Genomic DNA, 26,816 nt, shown 5'->3' with positions numbered 1-26,816 from the left:
ATTTTAGACCAATATCCCTGATAAACATCGATGCAAAAATCCTCAATAAAATACTGGCAAACCGAATCCAGCAGCACGTCAAAAAAACTTATCCACAATGAACAAGTTGGCTTCATCCCTGGAATGCAAGGCTGGTTCAACATACACAAATCAATAAACATAATCCATCACATGAACAGAACCAATGACAAAAATCACATGGTTATCTCAATAGATGCAGAAAAGGCCTTTGACAAAATTCAACAGCACTTTATGCCAAAAACTCTCAATAAACTAGGTATTGATGGAATGTATCTCAAAATAGTAAGAGCCATTTATGACAAAGCCACAGCCAATATCATACTGAATGGGCAAAAACTGGAAGTGTTCCCTTTGAAGACTGGCACAAGACAGGGATGTCCTCTTTCACCACTCCTATTCAACATAGTGTTGGAAGTTGGCCAGGGCAATCAGGCAAGACAAAGAAATAAAGGGTATTCAATTAGGAAAAGAGGAAGTCAAATTGTCCCTGTTTGCAGATGACATGATTGTATATTTAGAAAACACCATTGTCTCAGCCCAAAATCTCCTTAAGCTGACAAGCAACTTCAGCAAAGTCTCAGGATACAAAATCAATGTGCAAAAATCACAAGCATTCCTAGACACCAATAACAGACAAACAGAAAGCCAAATCATCAGTGAACTCCCATTCACAATTGCTACTAAGAGAATAAAACACCTAGGAATACAACTTACAAGGGATGTGAAGGACCTCTTCAAGGAGAACTACAAACCACTGCTCAATGAAATAAAAGAGGACACAAACAAATTAAAGAATCTTCCATGCTCATGGATAGGAAGAATCAATACTGTGAAAATGGCCATACTGCCCAAGGCAATTTATATATTTAATGCCATCCCCATCAAGCTACCAATGACTTTCTTCACAGAATTGGAAGAAACTACTTTAAAGTTTATATGGAAACAAAAAAGAGCCCACATTGCCAAGACAATCCTAAGCAAAAAGAACAAAGCTGGAGGCATCATGCTACCTGACTTCAAACTATACTACAAGGCTACAGTAACCAAAACAGCATGGTACTGGTACAAAAACAGATATATAGACCAATGGAACAGAATAGAGGCCTCAGAAATAACACCACACATCTACAACCATCTGATCTTTGACAAATCTGACAAAAATAAGCAATAGGGAAAGGATTCCCTATTTAATAAATGGTGCTGGGAAAACTGGTTTGCCATATGTAGACAGCTGAAAACTGGATCCCTTCCTTACACCTTATACAAAAATTAACTCAGATGAATTAAAGACTTAAATGATAGACCTAAAACCATAGATGAAAACCTAGGCAATACCATTCAGGACATAGGCATGAGCAAGGACTTCATGACTAAAACAAAACACCAAAAGCAATGGCAACAAAAGCCAAAATAGACAAATGGGATCTAATTAAACTAAAGAGCTTCTGCACAGCAAAGGAAACTATCATCAGAGTGAACAGGCAACCTACAGAATGGAAGAAAATGTTTGCAATCTACCCATCTGACAAAGGGCTAATATCCAGAATCTACAAAGAACTTAAATTTACAAGAGAAAACCAATCCCATCAAAAAGTGGGCAAAGTAAATGAACAGCCACTTCTCAAAAGAAGACACTGATGCAGCCAAGAGACACATGAAAAAATGCTCATCATCACTGGTCATCAGAGAAATGCAAATCAAAACCACAATGAGATACCATCTCACACCCTTTAGGATGGTGATATTAAAAAATCAGGAAACAACAGATGCTGGAGAGGATGTGGAGAAATAGGAACGCTTTTACACTGTTGGTGGGAGTGTAAACTAGTTCAACCATTGTGGAAGACAGTGTGGCAATTCCTCAGGGATCTAGAACTAGAAATACCATTTGACCCAGCAATCCCATTACTGGACATATACCCACAGGATTATAAATCATGCTACTATAAAGACACACGCACATGTATGTTTATTGCGACACTATTCACAATAGCAAAGACTTGGAACCAACCTAAATGTCCATCAATGATAGACTGGATAAAGAAAATGTGTCACATACACACCATGCAATACTATGAGCCATTAAAAAAGATGAGTTCCTTTGCAGGGACATGGATGAAGCTGGAAATCATCATTCTGAGCAAACTATCACAAGGACAGAAAACCAAACACCACATGTTCTCACTCCTAGGTGGGAAGTGATCAATGAGAACACTTGGACACAGGGCGGGGAACATCACACACTGGGGCCTGTCATTGGGTTGGGGACAGAGGGAGGAATAGCATTAGGAGAAATACTTAATGTAAATGATGAGTTAATGTGTACAGCAAACCAACATGGCACATGTATACCTGTGTTAACAAACCTGCACATTGTATACATGTACCCTAGAACTTAAAGTATAATTTTAAAAAAAAGAAAAAAGAAAAACTTATGGATCATAACTGCAAGGAAAAGTATGGTAAAATTCATAACCATGCCTCACCCACTGGAAACTCAAAATTCTGTAAATCTACAGAATAAAGACAGAAGAACCAAGAAAATAAGGGGGGTGCAGTGGATAAGGAGACAATTAAAATGCAATTACAGTTTGTAAGAAAAACAAGTACATCTATTTGGTTCATAAAAAATACTTTTGCAGGCTGCGTGCAGTGGCACATACCTGTAATCCCAGCACTTTGGGAGGCAGAGGCAGGTGGATCACCTGAGGTCAGGAGTTCAAAACCAGCCTGAGCAACATGGTGAAACCCCGTCCCTACTAAATACAAAAAATGAGCCAGGCATGGTGCCTCATGCCTGTAATCTCAGCTACTTGGGAGGCTGAGGCAGAAGAATTGCTTGAACCCAGGAGGTGGAGGTTGCAGTGAGCCGAGATCACGCCATTGCACTGCAGCCTGGGCAACAAGAACAAAACTCCATTTAAAACACACACACACACACACACACACAACACACACACACACAAGACTTTTGCACCTCCCAAACTTGTGATCTTTTAACAATTTTATTTAACATAGTTCTTAGCTTTCTAATCCTACAACAAGTTAGAGGCAATAAATTATAAGTGGAGAAAACTGCTATACGTTGACATTCTCAAAATATGACAAAAATTAAGAAATATGCAGAAAACCACAGAAAGTAAAGCCTTTGGGGGATATTTGGTGTAAAAGTACAGGTTACCTGGCTCCACATACCTTTGTATTCCCCTAGAGTTAATATAGTACTGCAACACAAGCACATGTGCACCACACATGTATACACACACACACAGTTTTTGTACTCTTAAGAATAAACTCCAATCTATACAGGAAAAAAATCTTCTATAAAGGTTTCATATGATGCTATAAACAAAGGGCTGTACATGCGTATTTGCAGAGGTAGCAAGATTTTGCTTATGGGGCTGAAGAAAATATATAGTCTAGCATTGTTTCATAATTGTGTTGATGAAAAGATCAGTGTAAAACAGTATTTATCAACCGCTGTATATTTGGCCTAGATTTTCATCATAATACTTAAAACAACAGAGGTGTTGAAAAACATGACCCCAAAATGCAATAAAGAACAAATGTAAGAATTGTAAGTATCAAGTTTAAAGTACTTTTTCCTCAGCATATGTGCAATTATAATTTCAGATAAACTGACATTATTTTTAAACGCTAATTAAGGAAATATAATATTCAGCATACATTTTACTCCCATTTTCTGCAGAGTTCCCACTAACAGGAACTTGAATTTTCTAACAGCTACACTGGGCATTACTCCACATGATTCATAAAGAAAGGCTTAGGCAACTCTTAGAAAATGTAGGTAAGCTGATCTGCCCTCATTTTAATGTGTTTCAATCTCTTTAAAGGAAACTTACTTAACTTCTTAATGACTGGTTAAATCAAAAGCGCATTATAAAATACTCCACCTCTTGGTAAGCAATACCATATCTGCAGTCCTAGGTATAAAATTTTAAGACAAATGTAGAGAGAGCCCAGCTGTTCACCAAACCTGTCTCCTCCTCTTCCTGGAGTACTGCTAGACTACATTTCCCAGCCTCCTTTGTGGTTAAGCATGGCCATGTGGCTAAATTCCACTCAACGAAGTGTGAACAAAAGTGATGTACCTTTGGAAACTTCCCACACTCAATGCACTTCTTCCATTTCCCTCCCATCAGCTTGATGTGGAGATGCACACTGACCTTAGAATACATGAACTGAAGAAGCACAAACCAGTTAGAAGCTGTCTGAGGCAAAGGGTAGCTATTAGAAAAAGAGCAGCTCGCTACTCAGGAAAACCCTTTTAGTCTTTATATGAATGAGAAATAACCTTGTTTTCTGTTTAGCCTATATTATGGAGGTTGTTTGTAGTGTTACAATAATGAAAATTATATGTTAAATTATCCACCAAAATTAATTGTGAAAAGCAAATGTAAGAACAAATAAATGTGCAAAACGAATTTATACTGAACATTTTCAGAAAAGGTTTATGCCTCACTTATTAAAGCACTGTCCTTCAAAAACTAGAGAATGATTAAAATGCTTTACTTGGTTTGTTTCAAACTTGAATATCAGATTGAGAAGTTTTGACTTACAAATAGTGAAAGAATGAATCACTTAATTGTGAAGTTAAAGTAGTAAAAAAAAAAAAAAATTCCAAAACAATAGTTAATCACTTTAACATACAGTGTTTCCTATTAACACCATACCCTGTGATTAACTTCTGCTACAACAAACATCAAAAAACTAATTTGCTTTATTATCCTGGAATATTTTTCTTGAATATTACTTGAAATAGATAATTGGCCAGTGGCCTGAAAATATTTTAGTTATATAGAGCTACTTGTCATGGGATTTGACCTGTATTTCATTAAAAAGCTAAGTGATGATACTCATCTAGGGAAGCCATAACCTATTTGATTTGCCCTAAGACTCTATTTCATTTAACATTCATTTTTTATGGTAACACGCTATGAACAAACTGAAGAAAAATACCCACTTGGACATTATGATATTTGTTTGTAGCTTTGTCCTGGTTTTAGTTTCCTACTTAATGACTAAATGGCACCACAGTGGGTAATGCGCTGCAGTAAAAGTGGTGAATCATTAAAGAGTTCGTAAATTTTAAAAACAGGGGCAGGCCTTCTGGGTCCCATATGCTTCTAAAAAACCCGATGTTGTGCTGTATTAATTGAACCATGAAGCTTTTATTAGTCCTCTTTAAAAATGCTTGCAGAGAAGCTTTTATTAATGCGTGCCCCCAAATTGTTTATACTACTTAGCATTTCCATAACAATTTATATTTCAAAGAACTTTTTGATCATTAGTTACATCTACTCTACATTTCTATAGAGGAATTCAGCTGTTTAGCAAAACAGAGGCATGAAGATAAATCTCTTACCTAATTTTTGCCCAAGACTTGCCAATAAGAAAATGAATAGAATATGAGAAAATGAACAGAATATGAGGAAATGAACAGAATATGAGATCCTGCTATAAACCTTTCACTTCTATAAACAGCTTGGTCCTCTCACTCCATATGAGTAGAGTAGTTGTTGTAAGTATTCCCACAATGGTGAAAAGAGAGATGAGCTAGCTTTATACACGGGGCTTTGAAAACTAATGTTATAGGACTTTGCAACACATCTCTGGCCACTCTGCCTTCCAAACTTACCTAGAAGCCCACAAGGCCAGAACACTGCACAATTCTAAGGGCAACAGGCACATTGTGTTCTATGCTTGGAAAATTCCTTTGGATGCATTTTCATCAAAATTAATTACAAAAATTAGATTCCATCAAATTTAAAAATCATCCTGGAATCATGTTAGGGTTGATGTAGCCCAATTTATTTTAAAATGTTCAGGCTGAAATCAGGTTTTCTATAATCTTGAGATCAGACTAAAAATCTGCTCTGGGTTAAAATACGCTTAAACTTCTTTTGAGGAAAATCAAGGCACTCCATAAAAATTTCTTTGGTCCATCCATCTCCCCATAAAAATGAGATGGCTTATATAGAAGCAAAGCCACTAGAATGTTCCCCTCAAATTATTGCCTTCTCTAGGTTTCCACAGTGGTAGCTTTCTTTCCTTTTTTTTTTTTTTTTTTTTTTTTTTTTTTGGAGACAGGGTCTTGCTCTGTGGTCCAGGCTAGATTGCAGTGCAGTGGCATCATCATGGCTCACTCACTGCAGCCTTGACCTCCTGGGCTCAAGCAATCCTCCCACCTCAGTCTCCTAAGTAGCTGGGACTACAGGCATGCACCACCATGCCAAGCAATTTTTTCAAAACTTTTTTGTAGAGATATGGTCTCACCATGTTGCCCAGGCTAGTCTCAAACTCCTGGGCTCAAGCAATCTTCCCACCTAGGCCTCTCAAACTGCTGGGATTACAGGAATGAGCCACTGCACCTAGCCAATGTTAGCTTTTTATTTATCTATCATCAGAGAACAAAAAAACTAAATTATCATAGTTTTGCTCACAAGAGAGACACTTACTTGAGACAGGACTTAATGATGTATTTTTTTTTGTATTTATGGCCTCCAAATATGAAACACTAGTGCTGTTGAATGGACTAACAGCATTTCTACACTTTGCCAAGTCATAGTAAAGAGCAAGATACATTCTACAATCCAGTGTCCTTCCCCCAGGTTACCACACGATACTCTTCCAGGGGGGAGTCTGGAAATCTGTATTTTTAACAAGTCTCAGGAGATTTTTACTATCTGACACGTTTGGAAAATGCTAGATAAGATGGGTCCTAAAGTCCTTCTTTCTGAGATTTGGCAATTCTGATAAAAAAATTACATTACTAGAAATAGTATCCATACTGCTGTACAAAGGAAATAAATTTCTGGTCCTAAATTTATTAAAATACGACACTGAATGGACCAAAGCTATTAATATTTCTGTCTCTCTCACGAAAGGGTGCTGTCCATAAGGGTAGAAACTGTTTTAGTGCTCATTGTGTCCCTATTGGGTAACACACTGGCTGGCACAAGTAAGATGCTTAGTAAGTTTTGAATGAAGAGCTCAACTGCAGCAGCTAGCTGCCACACTTATCCAGATAGTCTTTCCTCCATTCAGGATCCTCAGTGCCCAAAAGCAATACCCAATGCTCTAACTTTGAACATAACTGGGCAGCAAAATTAAAATTAAAACTAGTAAATTTTATACACAAAAATCAGCACTTATTGTTTGACTGAATACATGATTAAGACGGTGGCATTTTGTACTTCATATCAATCACATTTGAATATGGATGGAGAACTTTTCTAAGAATGATGTTAACACATGGGAAAAATAAGAATCCAAACTATACCAGAACCAATTTTGAAGACAAACATACTCAGTCTGAAACATGGACTATTAAAGAATTTCTGGAACTACTGAAGTGAGTCTATTTTCCTTTCTGGTGCACAATAACTCCTTAGAGCCATTTGTGGAACAAAAGCAAAATAAATGGATGGTGATTGCATAAGACCAATTTAATTCTCTTTTTAGATAGTGGGAAAAAAGATGTAAGAAAAACATATTTTTTTCTAAATCAAACAATCAGGTTATTTCTCACCAGTGGAATATATATGGCACCATAAGATGCAAGCTAATAACAGGAGAAGAATTTTTTTTTTATGTTTGTGGCAGGAACATTTTCCTTTATCTATGCAAAGTGCATTTCAGGTCTCTGATCATAGTTATTTACTTGCAATAAATAGAGAAACTCCTACCCACCTGCCACATTTACTATCACTTTCCTCAACTTCAGATTTCATTCATAAAAACTTCCCAGAGTTGATGGAGACCTCTGTATAATGTTATTGTCAACACAGCAGAATTATTTATAAGAAAAAGGTACACAAGGAAATTTTGGTGACCCAAAAGTCAAGTAAGTTTCACTCAATGTCTTATTTATCCATTACCTTTTCTCTCCTCATAAATGAACAATCATCATGACTGGCAAGAATTTCCTCATCAAAATAGCAGCTTCCAGTAAGATTTTCATTTTATAAAATCAATATTCTTGGGGAGCAGGGTATACCAACATCCACTGCCAAATATTATCACAAGAAAAAAAAATTGACCATAGTGGTTCTAAATTAATGCCTCTTTTAAACACTCCATTTTTGAAACACTGAATTTTTGTACAAACAAATATATGTAATATTTAAAATGCAATATACACCTATATAAGGTAAATGTTATTTTAAGTTCATTCCAATAGTAAGAATAATAGTACTAGACTACAATTGTAATAAGCAACGCAGCTCACAGAACACACTTCAACAAGGTTGTCTGCAGAGGATGGTGGAGGATGGGATGAGAAACAGGCAGAAGAAGCTAAACCAGTGATTCCCAAAGTGTGGTCCCCAAGCAGCAACAGCATTGCCAGCGGAGCCTGTAAAAATCACAATTTCTGGGCCCCACTCCAGACTTACAAAATCAAAAACTATGAGAATAGGGCTTGCTTTAACAAACTCTCCAAGTGATGTCAATGTATGCTAAAGTTTGAGAATCACTAGGCAATAAAGACTCAGAGATAACGGGCATAAGTAACTGTCATCTGCTTAACCAAGTGACAAGCCAATTATCAAACATGGTTGTGACTAAAGACTCACCATGTAGAATCAAGTTCCAAATTCAGCATACAGGTTGGCAGCCTGTTGGGGATATGGGGAAAGGCTGATGAAACAGTAGAATTCCCAAACAGCTAACGTGGGTGTGGCAATCCACGGAATGAAAATCTTGGCAAAAGTTTTCTCCCTTATATGCCCCGAATATGACAGTACATAAGCTTCAATTTAGAGAGTTGAATAACCCAAGAATATGGATATGCTAAAGAATCTATAAAGAAAGAAATGTTCCTATAAGTATCCAAGCAGAAAATTCTTGTAAAACTTGTCTGTTACTAGTATGTGGTATCTGACCCTACTTCATCATTCCTAAAACTTGGATTGTGTTTGTTCCAAAAATGACAGCCTGTTCCTGGAGGAATGGGTGTTGGCTGTGCTGATCACAGCACTACATGAGCAGCACACATCACTCTGGAACAGGAGGAAGCAGGTGCTGAGATTATAATTAAATATGTATATAGGAAACAGGAGTGGCAGCAAAGAAGGGTGGGGAGGAAAAATATCCTTCCTGTGTGTCAAAGAGATGGAGGTGGAGTCAACCCACAAGCTGACTCCCAAAGCCCCACAGTATAATTTAAAAGCATACAGACACATGTTAGGTCAGAAAGATTACGGGTGCAAAATGGATTCCTACATAATATTTCATATTCATAACTTCATAAAGTTCAATCTGAATGTTACCTTGGAAGCAGAAGAATTAAAGTCCCATGCTCAGACTAAAATGCAAATCAAATCAGTTGTCCAGGAAGCAAACTGGGTGAAGCAATAGAGAATTAGCTATCAAATGCAAAATTCAAAATTTGTTACATTAAGCAATCTTTGTTCAAAAAGAAAGTTCCTTCATAAATTAAATTACTCAGTTTGAAACAACATAAAGCAACATCTTTCACATAAAGTCTATTAACAGTGTAAGAAGCAACCAGACTGACCAGGCTGTGCAGGTGAGCTCATCATGAGAATCGGAGGGACTGCTAAGACTAGAATACAGATTCACAGTCTTTGTCGTTCAACTGCTGACGATGGTCCAAGAGAGATTGGCAGAGGAGAAACCTAGAACATAAGAAAAATGCAACGTTTAAGATACAAGCTATGTCAAGTCACACTGAAAAAGAAACACAGAGAACTGGCCTTGAGTGTCGACTTAGCCACAGTGCGACCGTGTGTCTTTGAGGCAGTCATATCAACCTTCCAGGTCTCTAAGTCTTCATCTAAAAAAGAGCAAATTTAGCAGTCTCCCTTATAGAACAAGAATATTGAGAACATAGAAATAAAATAATAGGTGTAGAAGGAATCTGTGAGGGAGAAAGCAATTCACATAATTATAATTAGCTTACTATTCACTGTTCACTATAATTTGTTTGCTATTATCATTATTAGAGAAATTAAAACCCTTTTTTGGATTCTTGGATATAAGTATCTCATTATATAGCATTTTAAACTATCGTTATCAAAGACTTCCTCTTACAGAAAGGACCTCTTGGCAAAAAGAAATGTTTAATGGACTAAAAAAAACCCAAAAAGGCCATAAACTATAAGAGTGACAGAAAACTCCCATGATAATTTCCACTTCTTCTTAAAGTCTTTTGTAATCTTGTTCCAGCCCAAAGTAATAGCAACCATAGTCTTTCTAGGAGTCAAACTAACTGGATGGACTTTTCAAAAGGAATTTAAGGGACTTTCTGCTTTTAATTTGAATGTACTTCCACTTCTAGACACTTAAAGGAAAAGCAACTGGAAGGACATTTTCCTAAGAGTTTACTGGAATGTCAAACTTAAGAAAAAAGCAGCAGCTTTTAAAATTACACTTAATGAGTTTCTTACTAAAATGGTATATCCCAATTGTACTATTTTTATAGACAGATGCTGTAACTCTGAGAATTATATACTCCTTTATCTTCAGAATCCAACATATTTATTGTGACTCGTTTTTCCATCACTATTTTGAAAGTGTTATTGCTATTTTTGCCCAAATGTATAAAGCCAGATATAAATACATATTTTCTTTGAAGAACTTTATAACATCACCAAGAATACCTATAATACTTCATATGGTCTCTAAATAGAAATGTGCTATTTAGTTATTCAAACAGCTAAGTAGTGTCATTAGATCTAGTAGGCTACTTCTCATAACATCCTTGATGCTCAATAAGTATTAAGATTTAATAACAATTAAAATGTACATTTTTATAAATATCCTTCAAAAATTATATTGATGTGCTGTTTTATTAACATCATCTGAAGAGTCTTGATTTCTATGTTATTGAGAAAGCAACATCTCTAAAGAAAGATAAAAATGAAGGGCAAATTTTTTTATTTTTATATCAAGAAATGGACATTCTGATATTAGTTTTAGATAAAAATTGTTCAATGTGATGTTTACTACAATAATAACATCACCCTTTGGGAGGCCGAGGCGGGTGGATCAGTTGAGGTCAGGAGTTTGAGACCAGCCTGGCCAAGATGGTGAAACTCCGTCTCTACTAAAAACACAAAAAATTAGCCAGGCATGGGGGTGGACACCTGTAATCCCAGCTACTCAGGAGGCTGAAGCAGGAGAACCACTTGAACCTGGGAGGTGGAGGTTGCAGTGGGCCAAGATAGTGCCACTCCACTCCAGCCTGGGCAACAAAAGCAAAACTCTGTCTCAAAAAGAATAATAATAATAATGATAATAAACATAAATATAAACATCACTCACATTGTTCTTTATAGTTACAAAGTACTTTTAGACATGTCACCATATTTGATATTACTTTCATAAGAACCACGCTAATAGATAACTTGTAACTCTCTCCTCTCACCCTGGACCTAATAGGTGAGGAAACTGAGATGCTATCTGCTTCATAATTAAAAGTAAATAAAATAAAAGTTAAATTTACTTGAATTTGAATTTACAGACTATCTTAAATTAACAAGTGTGAACTTCAAGATTTTGTCATTCTTATTTTTTTACATTGTGCTCTGAAACATTTTATAAATGCTCTTGATACATTCTTGATTCTCAGTTGCACAATTTGATTTTAAATTAAGAATAACAAATAGAAAGCAACAGGAAAGCTTTAGAGAATGTAAGTGAAGCAGCTCTGAAAAGTACCTTCCATCAAGGGCATAGTTAGTGTGATTCTTAAAAAAATGTTTTTCATCTTTAATGTCACTTTGTACAATTGATACTTGTGTATTTGCCAGTATAACTCAAATTTAGCCAATAATTTCTAACAGTTCAACAGCAGTTAATGTCTACCACTTATTTCCACAAAAAAAACACGTAACAACTCTCCATGACATGCTGATTTGTGGCTGGGTATGTAATAGTTGGGTTTTGATTTCATAGCTCCAAACCTAAGTTGCAAAGTAAATCTGGGATGGAAATACAAATTTGACTTACAAATATCAAGTCTTTTTGAAAGTAAAACAACTCCCCTTGCCTTCAGTTTTTTTAATAACTGCCTCCTTATGACACATTGCTCTAACATTTATGAAAATGTTATCTGAATACTCTTTTAATGAAAATTAATAGGCATTTCTATATTGATATTCACTAGTTTCCATTTACTGCATTTCCATTTCCAATAATCCACATTAAATCAAAGTTATCATTACTGCCACAGCTGCACAAGTAGAATATGGTGATTTAAGGAGTTCTCCTAAAATGTTTCAGGGATACGGATCTGCTGTACATATGTGCACATCACATGTATGGATGCATCATAGGCTATATATGCTTCCCTCTCCTCATAGCCACAAAATCAGATTAGCAGCCTGATCCACACCTTTTAGGGACAAAATTGATATATAATTTTATATAAATTAAGACCACTTTAAGTTGCCTGGAAAAGAAAGAAGGGTCAATGGCCAACATCTGTCAATGAGAATGGGGAATTTATTCTCAAATCTTCCCACACTTCTTTATCCAAATGGGCTGCAGAGTAATAGACTGTTTAGAAGTTCCCCTCATATATTAGTCATTCTTATGATAAGTCTGAACTAGAAATAATAGGAAACTGGCCTTCAGGTGGGTAGATAACAAAAAAAGAATAGAAAAATAATACAAATTGTTTGTAAGTACAGATTATCAAAACATATAATAGAAATATATCTGTTTTCAATTAATAGTTTCAATGAATTTTAACACGAGTTTCTCCATGCTGTAAAAAATATATCCATATAGGTGCACATTGAAGGAAATAAACACAAGTGCAGCCAAAACAACTGCTGCTATGAATCCTTTGTCTCTTAAGATCCAGGAATGGTTATTTTGGTTCTTGACTACATCAATCCACAATAAAAGACTAAGAATCCTTTGCTTCAAAAAGATCATCTCTGACTACAATTCTGTCAGCTCCCTGAAAGAACATTACTACTGTAATATCCTCAGCTGTAGCACAGGGCAACAACTCAAGACAGTGACATCTTGCAGTCTCAGCTTACCCATGCAGCCAGAAAAAAAGAGGGCACTACCACATTTCACTATCCCAGCCTATTACTGTCCTTAACATCATACGTGGTAGTCTTCCATGGGTCCTTTAACCATTCCACCTGCTCAATAGTAATAGCATCACAAGTCAGAAGAGCTTTACATGACACAAAGAAATTGCACATGGAGTATCTCTTCTGATCTTCACAACAGTCCTTTGGGGTACACTGAATCAGCTGTTGTTATTTCCATTTTACCAACAAGGCGTCTGAGGTGTAAAGAGGTTCAGGAATTTGTTTACAGATATGTGGCTGGCAAATGGAGGGCTGATCCTGTAACTCTTAGCCCAGTGCTTTCTTCGTAGCATTGCAAGGAATTACAGGCCACTTGGGCAGAGCTGTTTGAACATCAAGACCTTGCCTATCTAGTCATTACAACTTCAGTAATGGCTCATTGAGATGCAGGTCTTCTTTACTAAAGGACCTATCAAGCCATTGAATAGATCAAACTCAGTCACAAAACATGATACAACGAATCCAAAAGTTGCCATAAAAGTCTACAAATCATTTCACAACACAAGCTTTCAAATTTGACTTAGACTTCATGTTTCTTGAATATCACAATAACCATTTTTGGTTTTTAACTATACTCTGAGCTTCTTATTACAGTTGTCTTTTTTCCCCACTTTTGGGTAACTAGTATTATTTTGGATAGTGTGCTACTAAAAAAGGAGACCACTTTTGTAGTCTATGTAGGTAACAAAAACCTTGTCTATTTAAATCTGATATATCTTCCTTATGGCTAGGGCAAGCCAAAATGTACAGTTCAGTCTACACAGCCATTCACACTTATCTACAGGTCCTTCTCTTCTCAAATTGAGCCATTAACCATGGTTCCTCTATAGAGTATGCTTCAAAAACTCAGTTTATCACACATCACTATATAGATCATTTATTGGTGGGAAAAGCTTACTGTGCCAACACGCTGAACACCAAGAGATTCATCAGATCCTCAGTCTCTCTCTCTCATGCCTTCGAACCTGAAATTCTACTGTAATTTTAACTTTAGAGAAAAGCATTAGAAAACTGCTCTTAACATTGTGTTCAACTCAACAACCCTTACTGAACACATACAAGACACACTGTTACCCAACATGGAAACCTTAAATTCTATTTCATTTATCTGTTTCTTGCTTTTACCATAGACAGTCACCAGAATGAGAACACTGATCTCTTAAAAATATCTTTCTTATCTGAATCCTCCTTTCCATTTCAATTAATACTGCTTTGGCTCAATTAATTGTTTGTTCTTGATTGGATTCTTAATCTAGTCTTCTATCTGGTATCCCTGCCTCCAGGGAATGTATAAATAAATGAATGAGTCAGTAACTACAATTTGGTGACACACAGCTCCTTAGTTGGTATTCAAGTGCCTTCATAACTGGTCTCCTTTCATCCCACTTTTCCTCCTTCCTTCTTTTCCTCATGTATGTATGACCCCTATGGTTTCAGGCAATCTGTGATTACTCCTAGAGTGATGTTCAACATAATTAGCTACTACCGAGGGACAGGCTACTCAGAATGAACACCTGTATGAGCACTGGTGGAGCTTTACTAAAACACATAGGCTGACTATGAGTCCTGATTATTCCTACACAGTATCATTCGCATTCCATGCTTTTGTGTCTCTGCAAAGGATACTATTACCTTTTCTGCACCTCCCACCTTGAATTCTTGGAGTTTTTTTGGTTGGTTGGTTTTTGAGGTAGGGTCTCACTTTGTCTCACGTGATCACAGCTCATTGCAGCTTCAACCTCTGGGCTCAAGTGATCCTCCCACCTTAGCCTCCTGAGTAGCTGGGACTACAGGCGTGTGCCACCATGCCCACCTAACATTTTCACTTTTTTTTGTAGAAACAATCTATCCCCATCATCCTGCCTCAGTCTCGCAAAGTGCTGGGATTACAGGTGTGAGCCACCGCACCCAGCTGTACCTTGAACTCTTTAAGGCCATATCGAAATGAGAATTCTTAGCCAACCACTCCAAGTAAAAGATCAGCTTTCTTATCTATGTTTCCATTGTACCTTGTATCATACCCATAATAACATCACATATGTTAGACAATAATAATGCCTCTTTATGTTAGTGGAGTACTTTCATCCATGATGAGGCTATGTTCTTCAGTTCAGGGACTAAACTACATTCATCTTTGTAACCCCCACACCTAGCAGAGAACTTGGTACATGGCAAGTACACAATAAGTTCCTGATGAATAAGTGAGCAGGCAGTAAGAACTAAACCAATGATTCTGTAGTTATGCAACTTTGAGGCAGAATCACTTATCCAATTTGTTAGTATAGATTCCTGAAAGACTAGTACACAGTCCTTGGATTTGGAACAGAGAAAGAAAGAAAAATATTCTTGAGTTTAGGCCACCATCTAGAAAGAGCAAACCTAGATGGGATGGGTGCCTGCATGGGTTGGGAAGACACCAGACATCCCCAAACTTTGCCCATGAATTATGTTGACCAAGATAGGGTCACTTCCTGGGCTTTTCAATTAAAGTAATTTCTTAGCTCATTGAAAGGATTCCGTTTCTCTCTCACCTTATTAGCATCAGTTTTTTTTCCCCAAGGACATCCATCTTTTTATCAGACATGCTCTACAAACTCAAGTTGGCCTCAAAACAATCAAACCACTTATTCATGAAGACAAGGGAACATGGGATGCAGAGATGTAAGGATACTTGTTTCCCTTCAACTTTAAGTAACAGTAGCAGGACTGTGCTCACAGTGCTCCCGACAATATGTATGTTGTCCTGAGGAATAGAATGATAAGAGTCTAGGACTCTAGGGGTTCTAGGGACTGGGAAACTGATGGGCACAAGCAAGAGCCACACCAGCAATGAAGTTGGTGATTTAACCTTCCCTAATACCATAACAGACACCTGCTGCTCCGATTCACCAAATGTGCTGGCAAAGACTGGCATATCAACTACTTTTGGCTCATTCTGGACTCTGGGGAGTGATCTATGCAAGACTATTGGTTTCACTCCCCACCTGCACTGCCAACGGTTTGCTGAATTCACCCTCAGAGCATACCTAGGAGCAGAACATGTCACCCAGAAGGCCACACATCTCACATAGAGTCTCTGTGCCTACATTTTAAAAGCAAATAATAAGCACCATTCTAAGACTTTTAGGAGAACCATTTAAGAACAGGCTACATTGTTGGGTGTAATATAGAGCAGGGAACGCAGCTTGGGAGGTTAGTTATGCATATATTTTGCATATTTAAGATAAGATTCAGTAGTCTATACTATAAATATAACTCAATGGTAACATCTAAAAATACATAACATAATCAGGAATGGTCTGCTGGATATTGCATTTCATAAGAACAAATCTTGCCAACTACAGTACCTGCACTAATAAAAATAGACCTTTTCGTAGTAAGCCTTGATTTTTAAAACACTGGGCTTAGCCCCAGGGTATCCAGTACCCAACCCATATTCCAAATGCCTCTACATCATAAAGATCATTTTATCAAAAAGTCTTACTCCACTGATTTTTATTGGACCATCTTTGAAGGCCCTATCTGCAACTCCCCTCCTTGGACAATAGGAAGTCACAGTCACCATTATCACCAATTTGAGTTTAAAAGGAGACCACAATGCCCAGAAACTGCAGGATATACAGGCTTCTTTTCAGTCATGGCAAAGGGGTTGTTTAAAAAAAAAAAAAAAAGAAAGAAAGAGGAAAAAAAAAAAAGCTTTGTCTACCTGTAAATACACACTGGACAGAAGTCTAAAATAGAATTGTGAAAAGGAAGTAATAGTCGAAGTGAAGGAACTTGTAACAGACAACCTCTGATACCTGTGCAGCAGGAGGGCTTTGTAACTCACACGCTATAACCTTCCCTGCAGAAAACTGCCGACCAAGCATGTTGAAAAGAGCCCATCTCCCTGGTCTACTACCTCACCTGTGTGGAGGCATGGGTTATGATCAGCTAGCCAAATACAAAAGACCTTTAGCCATCATTGTAATTTACAGCGATATGATTCTCTTTTTCAAGCTTCAATATTGTGCACATTTTTTAAAATTCTGTGATTTCTTTAATCATATTTCTTTAACGCTGCAACTCAACTCTGGAAGATCTGATAATCCCCATGTCGAGCAAAGTGCTCTTGTAAAATGTTTCACTAGCTGGGTGGTCTGGAAGTCAATTAACCTCTCTGAGCCTAGTTGCTTAAACATGAATTATTTAACTTACGAGGTCATTGTGAGGCTTGAAGGAAATAAATGTAAAGTAATCATTGGTAAGGTGAAGGTGCTCAAAAACATTGGCTGTTACTATCATTATAGAAATTTTATTTTACTTCAGGCCAAATTTCATCCCAAGAGAAAACAGTGACACACGGTGCCTCTCACTGTGGAACAGAGTCCTGCAGCACAACTATTAATCTTTCTCACTCCACTAGGGTTACAACAGGGATCTAATTACTAAAGCTTTTTTTTCATTCTTTTTCTTTCTTTTAGAAGGCAAATGTGCACTCTAAGGAAATATACTGTGCTATCCTTTGCTTGGGAATATACCATGTTTACTTTAATCTTTCACTCATGTTAGTTATACAAAAAAAAATCACTTGGGTGCTAATAGAAAGAAAAACATTCGAATAGAAAAAAAAAACTGTAACTTAGAAACAAGTATCATTCTGTAGAAATTTGAAGGGAAGCATGAAGTCTATTCCCCTGATATTGTATAGATCTTTCTATAAAGAACTTGAATATGTTTTAACAGATTGGCTTGGGAATTCCAATAGACCCTAAGGTCCCTCTGTTTTGGGAAGGATATCACTGATCATTTTACTCACTCCCTCTATCTGTTGCTGGCAGTCCATACAATTTTAAGCCAGCCAAGACACATCTCGAGGCACAAGCAGATGTGCCCCTCAGGTGAAGAAGTGATAACAGAAAATATCCACACGATGAAGAAGGAAACCAGTATGAGTCTTAAGTCACCAGGGCCATTGCTCAAAGATGTGAGGTACATGGTACCCTCCCCAGCCAAGACCCACATTGACACTGATTCTGTTTACTCCTCATCCCTCCATCCTTGGCAGGAGAACAGGTTCTAGAGGCAGGGACCCTAAAGCCGATTTGCGCTGACTTCCTAGAACTAAATCAAAAGGAAAACCCCAACTTTCCATGCCCAAGTAACTCCACCTTTTTCTGCATGGCAGATGAGAAACTGAAAGTACCTCTGATTGGACCACTCCCGCAACCAATCAGGCTGATAGAGGGCCAAGTCTTCATTTGTACAGAACGTTATAACTTCACTTCAGCCTCTGATTGGTCGCTTTCTGCAACCAATCACACTGGTCGTGAGCTACTACTGCATTTACATAGGTTGTACATCAAGTAACAAATGGGAAAACTCTAGAGGGTATTTGAACCCCAGAAGATTCCATAACCAGGCTCTTGAGCCCCTATGCTCAGGCCACTCCCACCTCGTGGAGTGTACTTTCATTTTCAGTAAATCTCTGCTTTTGTCGCTTTATTCTTTCCTTGCTTTGTCTGTGCGTTTGGTCCAATTCTTTTCACTGCTAACACATTTGTGACCCTCCTTTCTACTAGGTTTCTCCAGAATCCCTTGCAATTGATTAGGCCATTGGTTATTTGGGCCCTTTCCAAATAACTTACCTTCACTAATGAGCTGAACCAAGCTCATCTCCCATCTTTATCTCCATCTCCTCCTCCCCTTCCAAAGAAATCTACTTTATACCTACAACTTACTTCAAATCTGTCCCTCTCTGGTTCTTTTCTAGCAAATGCTGTTCCTTTGTCTACAGAAACTTCCTTGTGAAAACACACCAGTACATCTAATTTAGGATACACCTAAATTTCCAGAATACATCAATTTGTAAAAAATGACTCATATCAGATATTGTGCTCTTTGAACTTCACCCTATCAATTAGTATTGACTTTTCTAACTTATACAAACTTTATATTCAAGTTAAGAACAACCCAAGTTCATGCTATAGAACCTTGTGGACTATATTGTGCACAGGAGCAAGTTTTAGCTCTGCTTGAATGTAACATGTACTTATTGAGTGCTTGCTAGGAATGTTCAGAGCTGGGAGAGTGGTTCAGATAGCTCCTGCCTCCCAGATTTCATACCAGTGATTTTTTAGAGTACAGTTCAAGAACCCCTCTGAAAATGCAGATGCAGACACTCAGGACTTACCTGAGACCTTCTGAATCAGAATCTTTAGGACAAGGGCCCAGAAACAGCATTTTAAACAAGTTTCCATGGTGATTCTTAACTGAGCTAAAGTATGAGAAGCACAAGAGAAACAACATATGCATATGAACAATTAAGAAACAAAATAACAGACATATATAGAGAGAAGTACAAGGAAAAGTACCCTGACTTTGTAGTCTGGCTAACCTTAATGCAAATTCCAATTGCTGTATTTTCACAGGCAAAGTATTTACCATTCTGACCTTCAGTTTCCTTACTGGTAAGTTGCTGGCTCTAATAGCTACTTGCAGGGTCACTAGGGATGAGTGATAATATATTTAAAACACTTAGCATAGTGCTCAATATACGTGAGACATTATGACATTCAGGGCCTCTGTGTTACAAACTGCCCTACGAATAGCTTACAATACAAGCTATACAGGAATTAGGAGAAAGGAGTTCTCACTGTGATTAGAGGTAGAAAGGAAGGTACATGAAAGAGCTGGTGCACAGCTTTGGGAGACTGAAATTTATTCAAACATGCATGGGTGGTAAAAATGTCCTCCTTTCCCAGAAGTTGTCCAAGTCATAGCTGCTATGCTCAATGAATTGTATACAGTTGCAAGAAAAAATTTAAAAATTACCTTGCTGTGTCCTTCAACTATTCTGTGAATTAAATGATCTATTTTTGTATTCCTCATATCATAAAACATTTCCACTGTCAAAATTATCCTCAAAATTATCTCAAGCTTTATGCTAGTAACATGATGATAGTTTGTTGTATGTAGCACATTCCATTCCCAAGGAAATGGTGGAGTTTTATACAGACAGCTTCACAAATATGCCATCAGTTATTTATATACAAAATGATAGTACTGACCTCCTGCCAGAAGAGGGAACTCTGGATTATTATACTATGATTACAGTACAATATAGGCTGCAGCTTTTCTATCATCTCTTCAAAGAACCATGTGAAAGATGTCTAGTGAGGATCAAGGAGGCTGCAAAGACATTCACCTGCTCCAGGAAGCTAACTGGCCCATGAGAGGATAAAGCCTCTTAATGATCCCATTAGTAAAACAGGTTAGTTGATTAAGCTAACTCACTCAGAGCCAATCCTATTAAACCTCATTATTCCTGTGAAGAATCAAAAGTATCTGCAACTCCATCTCAACAAATGGAGCAAAGTTTCAAATGATAAAACCTGAAAAAACAAGGTAACAATTACTGAGTATATAAATACAGTGTCAGAACTCAAAACAAACTCGGCACTCAATCTACAGGACATCTATTCCCCCTGAGTGAGAAAGCCACCTTTGAAACTGAAAATCTGTATTAAAAATAAGGGGACCAAAACAATTCATTTTATTGAAGGCAATTTCTATTTATGTCATATAGGGGAAGAGATACAGCCTTTGCTTTTATATTCCAGTTCTGCAAAAAAAAAAAAAAAAAAAAAAAGCATATATATATGCATGTATTAAAACAGACTGAGACAGATCAACACATATAAATAGCTCAATCCAACATCTGTAGCAGCCCTTTAGATTGTATTAAAGTCCTTGCTGTTTATCAGGCTGGTAAATCATATCAGCTCCTAGTTATTTAAATTGCCAGTTGCCAGGCAACCATTTCTTTTTGTCAACTGTCACTCACTCTTAAGTTCCTCTGCAATACTTCCTTAAGAAAAAAATAGTGAAAAAATCTTGACACACTTATTTTGGGCATAAAAGATGCACTTAATTTTATCTCTGATCTTCAAGAGTCTGAGAATCGAGTGATATTGAGAAAATAAAACCTGTTTAGTGAGTTGGAGGAGGAACAGTGTTGGAACAGGTAGTGATATGGATGAATATCCATACAGAAAAGTTGTGGGACTTTGCTAAAGTAAGGTCCTTTTGGGACCTGGCCCACAGTAGAGGTATGTTTGTGACAAAAGCCTTACAAAAGAAAATATTCACTCCAGAGATAAGAGGTGATTCTCAGCAAAATTGATGTCCAGTTATTATTTTTATAATCATGCTTTTCAAGGTAAGGCAGAGTCCCTTAGCCAACGAAGATAATATTGCAGTGTGTATGCAATTCACTTTGTCAATACAAGTACTTCTAGAATCGCCATTCCCTGTCTCTCTGGGCATTAGTTTCAGACCAGATCATCTCTGAAGTTCTTGCTAGCAATAACATTTTATAAACCCATCAATCTTTAAATTACACAGTTCTCAATGGCAGCCTATATAAAACTGGGCCAACCTAATAAATCAGACCTTTTTGTTGCTACATCTCAAAACAAAATAGATAGAAACATATATATATCTAGATACAAAGAAAATTATTTCAATGTATAATGTTGCTCTTTATTTAAAAATGAAGAGGGATATCTTACTTCAAGTAGGAAATAGCAGAACTTATCAACTTTGAAATTAAAATCTTAGTGCACAAAAAAAAAAAACCCCTAATAAAGTGCAAAGACAAATCACACTGGGAAAAATATTGAAATGCAAATAACCTACAAGAATTAGTAATGGAATTATGGCTGAGCACTTTAGATTACATGTGTAATCCCAGAATTTGGGGAGGCTGGGGCAGGAGGATCACTTGAGACCAGGAGTTCAAGATCAGCCTGGGCAAAAATAGCAAGACTTCATTTCTACAAATTCAAAAAAATGTAAAACCTTAGCCATGCATGGTGGTACGTGCCTGTAGTCCCAGTTACTCAGGAGGCAGAGGTGGGTAGATCACTTAAGCCCAGGAGGCCAAGACTGCAGTGCGTTATGATCACACCACTGCACTCCAACCTGAGTGACAGGGTGAGACCCCGACTCTAAACAAAAATAAAGAAAGAAAAACTTACTAATTATTATAATAATATGTTGTTAAATATTATAATTAACTACTAATTATGTTTTCTTTTCTTTTTTCTTACCTATAAATAAGAAAGAAAAACAAAGAACAATTTAGAAATAAGAAAAGGACAGAAACAGGCAATAAACAAAAAAGACATTTTCAGCAGCTAATAATTATATGGAAAGATGCTCAATGAGATACCAAAACACATCCATCCAAGTGGGTAACATCTTAAAGTCTTATAATCCTCATGTTGGCAAGGATATGGAACAGTTAAAATTTTCATACACTTTCAGAGACAGTATAAACGCACACATCATTTAAAATAGTAATTTAAAACTATCCTGTCAAGTGGACAATGCATAATACCCTATGATCTGTGTAGGCACAATAATATCCCCCTCCAAAGATATTCATGACCATATCCCAAGAACCTTTGATTATATTACCTCATATGCCAAAGGGAATTAAGGTTGCAGGTAGAATTTAGGTTGCTAATAAAATGACCTAAAATCATAAGATTATCCTGGATTATTCAGAATGGCCCAGTGTATTCAGAATGGCCCAATGTATTCACAAGGATTCTTAAAAGTAGAAGGGATAGGCAAGATATGGTGGTTCATGCCTATAATCCCAGCACTTTAGGAGGTCAAGGCGGGAGGATCACCTGAGGTCAGGAGTGCGAGACCAGCCTGGCCAACATGGTGAAATCCCGTCTCTACTAAAAATACAAAAACATTAGCTGGGCGTGGTGGCGAGTGCCTATAATCCCAGCTGCTGCTCGGGAGGCTGAGGTGGGAGAATCGCATAAACCCGGAAGGCAGAGGTTGCAGTTAGCCAAGATTGCACCATTGCACTGCAGCCTAAGTGACAAAAGCGAGACTCTATCTCAATAAATAAATAAATAAATAAATAAATAAATAAATAAATAAAGTGGAAGGGAGAGGCAGAATAGAATCAGGCAGAAGTGGAAATGTGACTATGGAATGATAGTTGATGCAGCAGTGCTGGTTCTTCAGTCCTGCTGAAGATGCAGGAGAGAGACCATGATCCAAGGAATGTGAGCACTCTCTAGAAGCCAAAAAAGGAAAGCAAATGGATTCTTCCCTACCAGTTCAAGAAGAAACACAGCCCTGCGGATACCGTGAGTTTAGCCCAGTGTGAACCATGTCAGATTTCTCATCTACAGAACTCGAAGTTAATACATTTCTGCTGTTTCAAGTCAGCACATTCAGGGTAATTTGTTTCAGTAGCAATAGGAAACTAATAAGTGACCCAACAATTCCACTCCTAGAGAAATTCCCCCACATCTTCTTGAGAAAAACCACAAAAATATTAACAGCCAGACAATGTAGAACAGAAATTCTGGAAACAGTCTAGATGTCCATCAACAGGACAATGAATATGTGAAAACTGTAGCAGTTTGTATATTAGAATGATACACAGCAATTAATATAATGGGCCTAGAGCTATATATATCAAAATAGATACACCTCAATACTTACAGTACATTAATGAGATAATAAAATAAAAAATGATTTATATAATACACCATATGTATAAAGTTCAAGAATATATGAAATTGCATCATAATATTTATGGATAAATATTTTATATTTAAAAGAATAAATGGGAATGGTAAACACCACATTCAACTCAGGATAATGGCTCACTCTGGGGAGTGAGTGAAATTTTACAAAGAGCACTTCAACTACATTTTAAATGCTTTATTTATTAAAAAAAAAAAAGTCCTCAGGTAAATAAGACAAAACATAAAGATATAATGAGTAGATGAGTATTTATTAAATTTATTATTCGTATTTTTCTGGATTACTAAAATATTTCATAATAAAAAAATAAACAACATATGTTCCAATGATGTATTTTCCATGTGTCCACCGGCGAACAGGCAAACTGATTCTTCCCAAGTTCACAGAAAATGATCTCACCCAAGGAAGTATCCCTATTAACTTGCCAATTAAAAGACAAAAATACCTAAAAGCAAACATCAATATTTAATCCAATTTTTGTAACCTTCCAGATGTACACTAAAACAAGCAGTGTATTTTTATTTTTCCTTTTATATTAAGCAATTTCATCTTAAGTCTGCAAAGTCAAGAAGTAATTCACATTGAGAGGGTTTCTTCTGCATGTCTCCAAAGAGGCACACCCAGGTATGAAGACGTCTATTTGCAAGCGGGCATGTACAAAATGGACCATAATAAATGTACTGTCACCTTTCAGACAAAAAAAAAAGGAGATGATTCATTTAGAAAAAAAGAGTTTAAACAAGCTGTAAGTTGTTAAGTAGACAAAATAACATTCTACATATCCTTGTCAACCCTCCACCAATGAGGATCAATAAACCTATTTACTAAAATACACAAATATTGCAGAAAAAACATAAATCCACTTTTTGTGGTTTAATATTTTTCCCTTGTTACTTATACTTCTATCAAACATGATGCAATTCCTATTTTTCTCTTTTTTAAGAGACAATGTCTGTCTAATGCCCCCAGGGCATTATGAGAAGATTAAGAAATGACTGTTCTGCTTCTTGGGAAAAATGTTAAAAATGAGGGGGTTTTCTGATTTGAATGCTTTTCCTCCTAAACTGGAAAACTTAAACTTGTTCTCTAGGAAGCATTAATAACCTAAAATACTGGAACCAAATTGTTTTTGCTAGAAGGAAAAAATAAACACAAGAAGAATCTGAAAATAATGTGTAACTTAAATATGTAACATGAATAAAAAGTTAAAAGCATTGTTTCTGCAGCCCATTGTTGTTGAACTAAAGCTTATTCAATCTCTCAAAAAGCCAAGGTCTCTTTCTTTTAAGCCTGAGTAAACTAATTATATGTAGTTCTGGGTGGTACACAACTTAATACCTGTGCTGCCAAAATGCCAACCACAACATAAAAGCATAAACACAGCAGCTCTGAAGAAATACTTTTCCCTTTGTTGTTTTCCTGACCAAGCCACGCCTGAGTGCAAATAAATTTATGTCTCAATCAACGACTATGAGTATTGAAAATGAAGAGTTCCCATATCATACCTAAAATGGAAAGTAAACATATTATTCTAGATTCATTTATAGAATACTATTCAAGGTACAAATGGACTAAAAACTACTACCTAAGAAACAGTGATGTAAGAAATAGCTCAGCCAGACATTAACTTATAATCAAAGCTCTTATCCCTTTAATTGATGCCTCATTTATTCATAGCATGACAGCATTCAGCATTCTGGAATTACCTGATAGGGTCCCTCTTCTTCAATAAGATGTTTCCCTTTCTTGATCTCTTTTTATTCTTCCTGTTTCCTTTTCTTCCCAACCAATCAGCATGAAGATTCTTTTGCTGGTGAATCAACAGTCTTACATATTTGCTATGTGCCCTTTTTCCAGAGAAATATCATCTCTTGTTCTATTGACCTCTTTTGTGGGGTCTTTCTGTTCCGATTCAAATTATCTCCTCTCGGGATACTTCTATTTCTCCAAGGTTGAGCTTCCTCAACGTAACACAATAGAGATCTCTGAAACTATCTAGGCTACTTTAGTCTCCTTTAGAGGAACTTCCTCACTCACCTCTGACAGATTACCAGCATCTGAATATAACTCCTATCAACGATTGATGAGAAAACCATATGAGGAAAAAATCTATTGATGAGAAAACCACAAATATTTAAAAGATGTTCTCTATATTAAGTTAAAATATACCCCTCTGTAGCTTCTATTTTTTTGTTGTTTGCTCCAATCAGTCTTCGAGTGTTCCAGAATCTCTTTGTTATAGTACTAATATATAGTCATTTAATTATTTGAATGCTATCATGTTTCTTTCCAATCTTAAATATCCTCTATTCATTAAAATAAGGTTTTAACCCTAAAACCATTAGCCCAACAAAAATGCACAGCTCCCACTACTAAATGCTGTTAACTTAGTAATATGATTGACATATGTCTGGATAATATACTGGTAGGTACTACAACACAGCCCTTATCAGCTCAGTCAACTTGAAACCATATAACTGCACCCAATGCCATTACATCACCCTGTATGTATTACTTCAAATTATCTCCGTGTGAGATTATTTTGCTTATTCATTGCTTCTTATTGAGTGCCTGTCTACATCAGACTATACCAGACTACAAGCTCCATGAAAGTAAAGATTATGTCTGTCTAATTCACAGGAATCAGAGATCAGTGCTTGACATATGACATATAGTCCATACCAATTGTTGACTGTTCAAATAAAATCAACCTAAAATATTGCTTCTCAGGGATGTCACCTGAATAAATATTCAGGATTGCTTACTGACCTAAAGCCTAAATGTTGTCCATAAATTGTGGAAACACAAAGCAAGTGAAACTTAGTCTTTGTGGCTAGGGAGTGTTCCCAGAGTTAGTGATGACAAGCTGAGTTCTACAGGAGGAACAGAAAGATGTCATTCAAAATACATTTTTACAATAAACATACAGTACCACAAGGTCTTTCTACTTCATTCCTCAGACCTCAGAGAGTTTGAAACTTCAAGGTGGTTAGAAGAAAAGGTACAGGGAACAGCATGTGTGACTGTGCAAGCAAAAAAGAGGACGATCCAGAAACTGCTAGCGCAGTGACTGAGATGATGGCTGGAGAGGAGATGGAAAGAGAAAAGGCAGACAGTGAGGCTGAGGAAGAG

General features: G+C 36.8%; 1 protein-coding gene and 1 long non-coding RNA gene across 11 annotated transcripts in view; both read right to left on the bottom strand.

Moving 5' to 3' along the window:
* LOC110742707 overlaps nt 1–6,128 on the bottom strand; it is a 79,459-nt gene extending 73,331 nt beyond the window's left edge. Inside the window, exon 1 of the long non-coding RNA XR_002520723.2 lies at nt 4,134–6,128. This is a non-coding gene — a long non-coding RNA (uncharacterized LOC110742707). The remainder of the gene's footprint in view (nt 1–4,133) is intronic.
* HDAC9 (histone deacetylase 9) overlaps nt 1–26,816 on the bottom strand; it is a 709,012-nt gene that overhangs the window by 626,660 nt on the left and 55,536 nt on the right. For all 10 annotated transcript variants that reach the window (XM_031666006.1, XM_031666005.1, XM_031666015.1 and 7 more), the window contains one exon: nt 9,563–9,683. In XM_031666006.1, the coding sequence (XP_031521866.1) occupies nt 9,563–9,587 (25 nt within the window). In that variant the 5' untranslated portion in view covers nt 9,588–9,683. The remainder of the gene's footprint in view (nt 1–9,562; nt 9,684–26,816) is intronic.

Source organism: Papio anubis, chromosome 4 (assembly GCF_008728515.1).
Source record: "Papio anubis isolate 15944 chromosome 4, Panubis1.0, whole genome shotgun sequence".
In the NCBI taxonomy this organism is placed as follows: domain Eukaryota; kingdom Metazoa; phylum Chordata; class Mammalia; order Primates; family Cercopithecidae; genus Papio; species Papio anubis.
The sequence above is the reverse complement of the archived record's forward strand: the minus strand, read 5'-3'. Positions and strand labels throughout refer to the sequence as shown.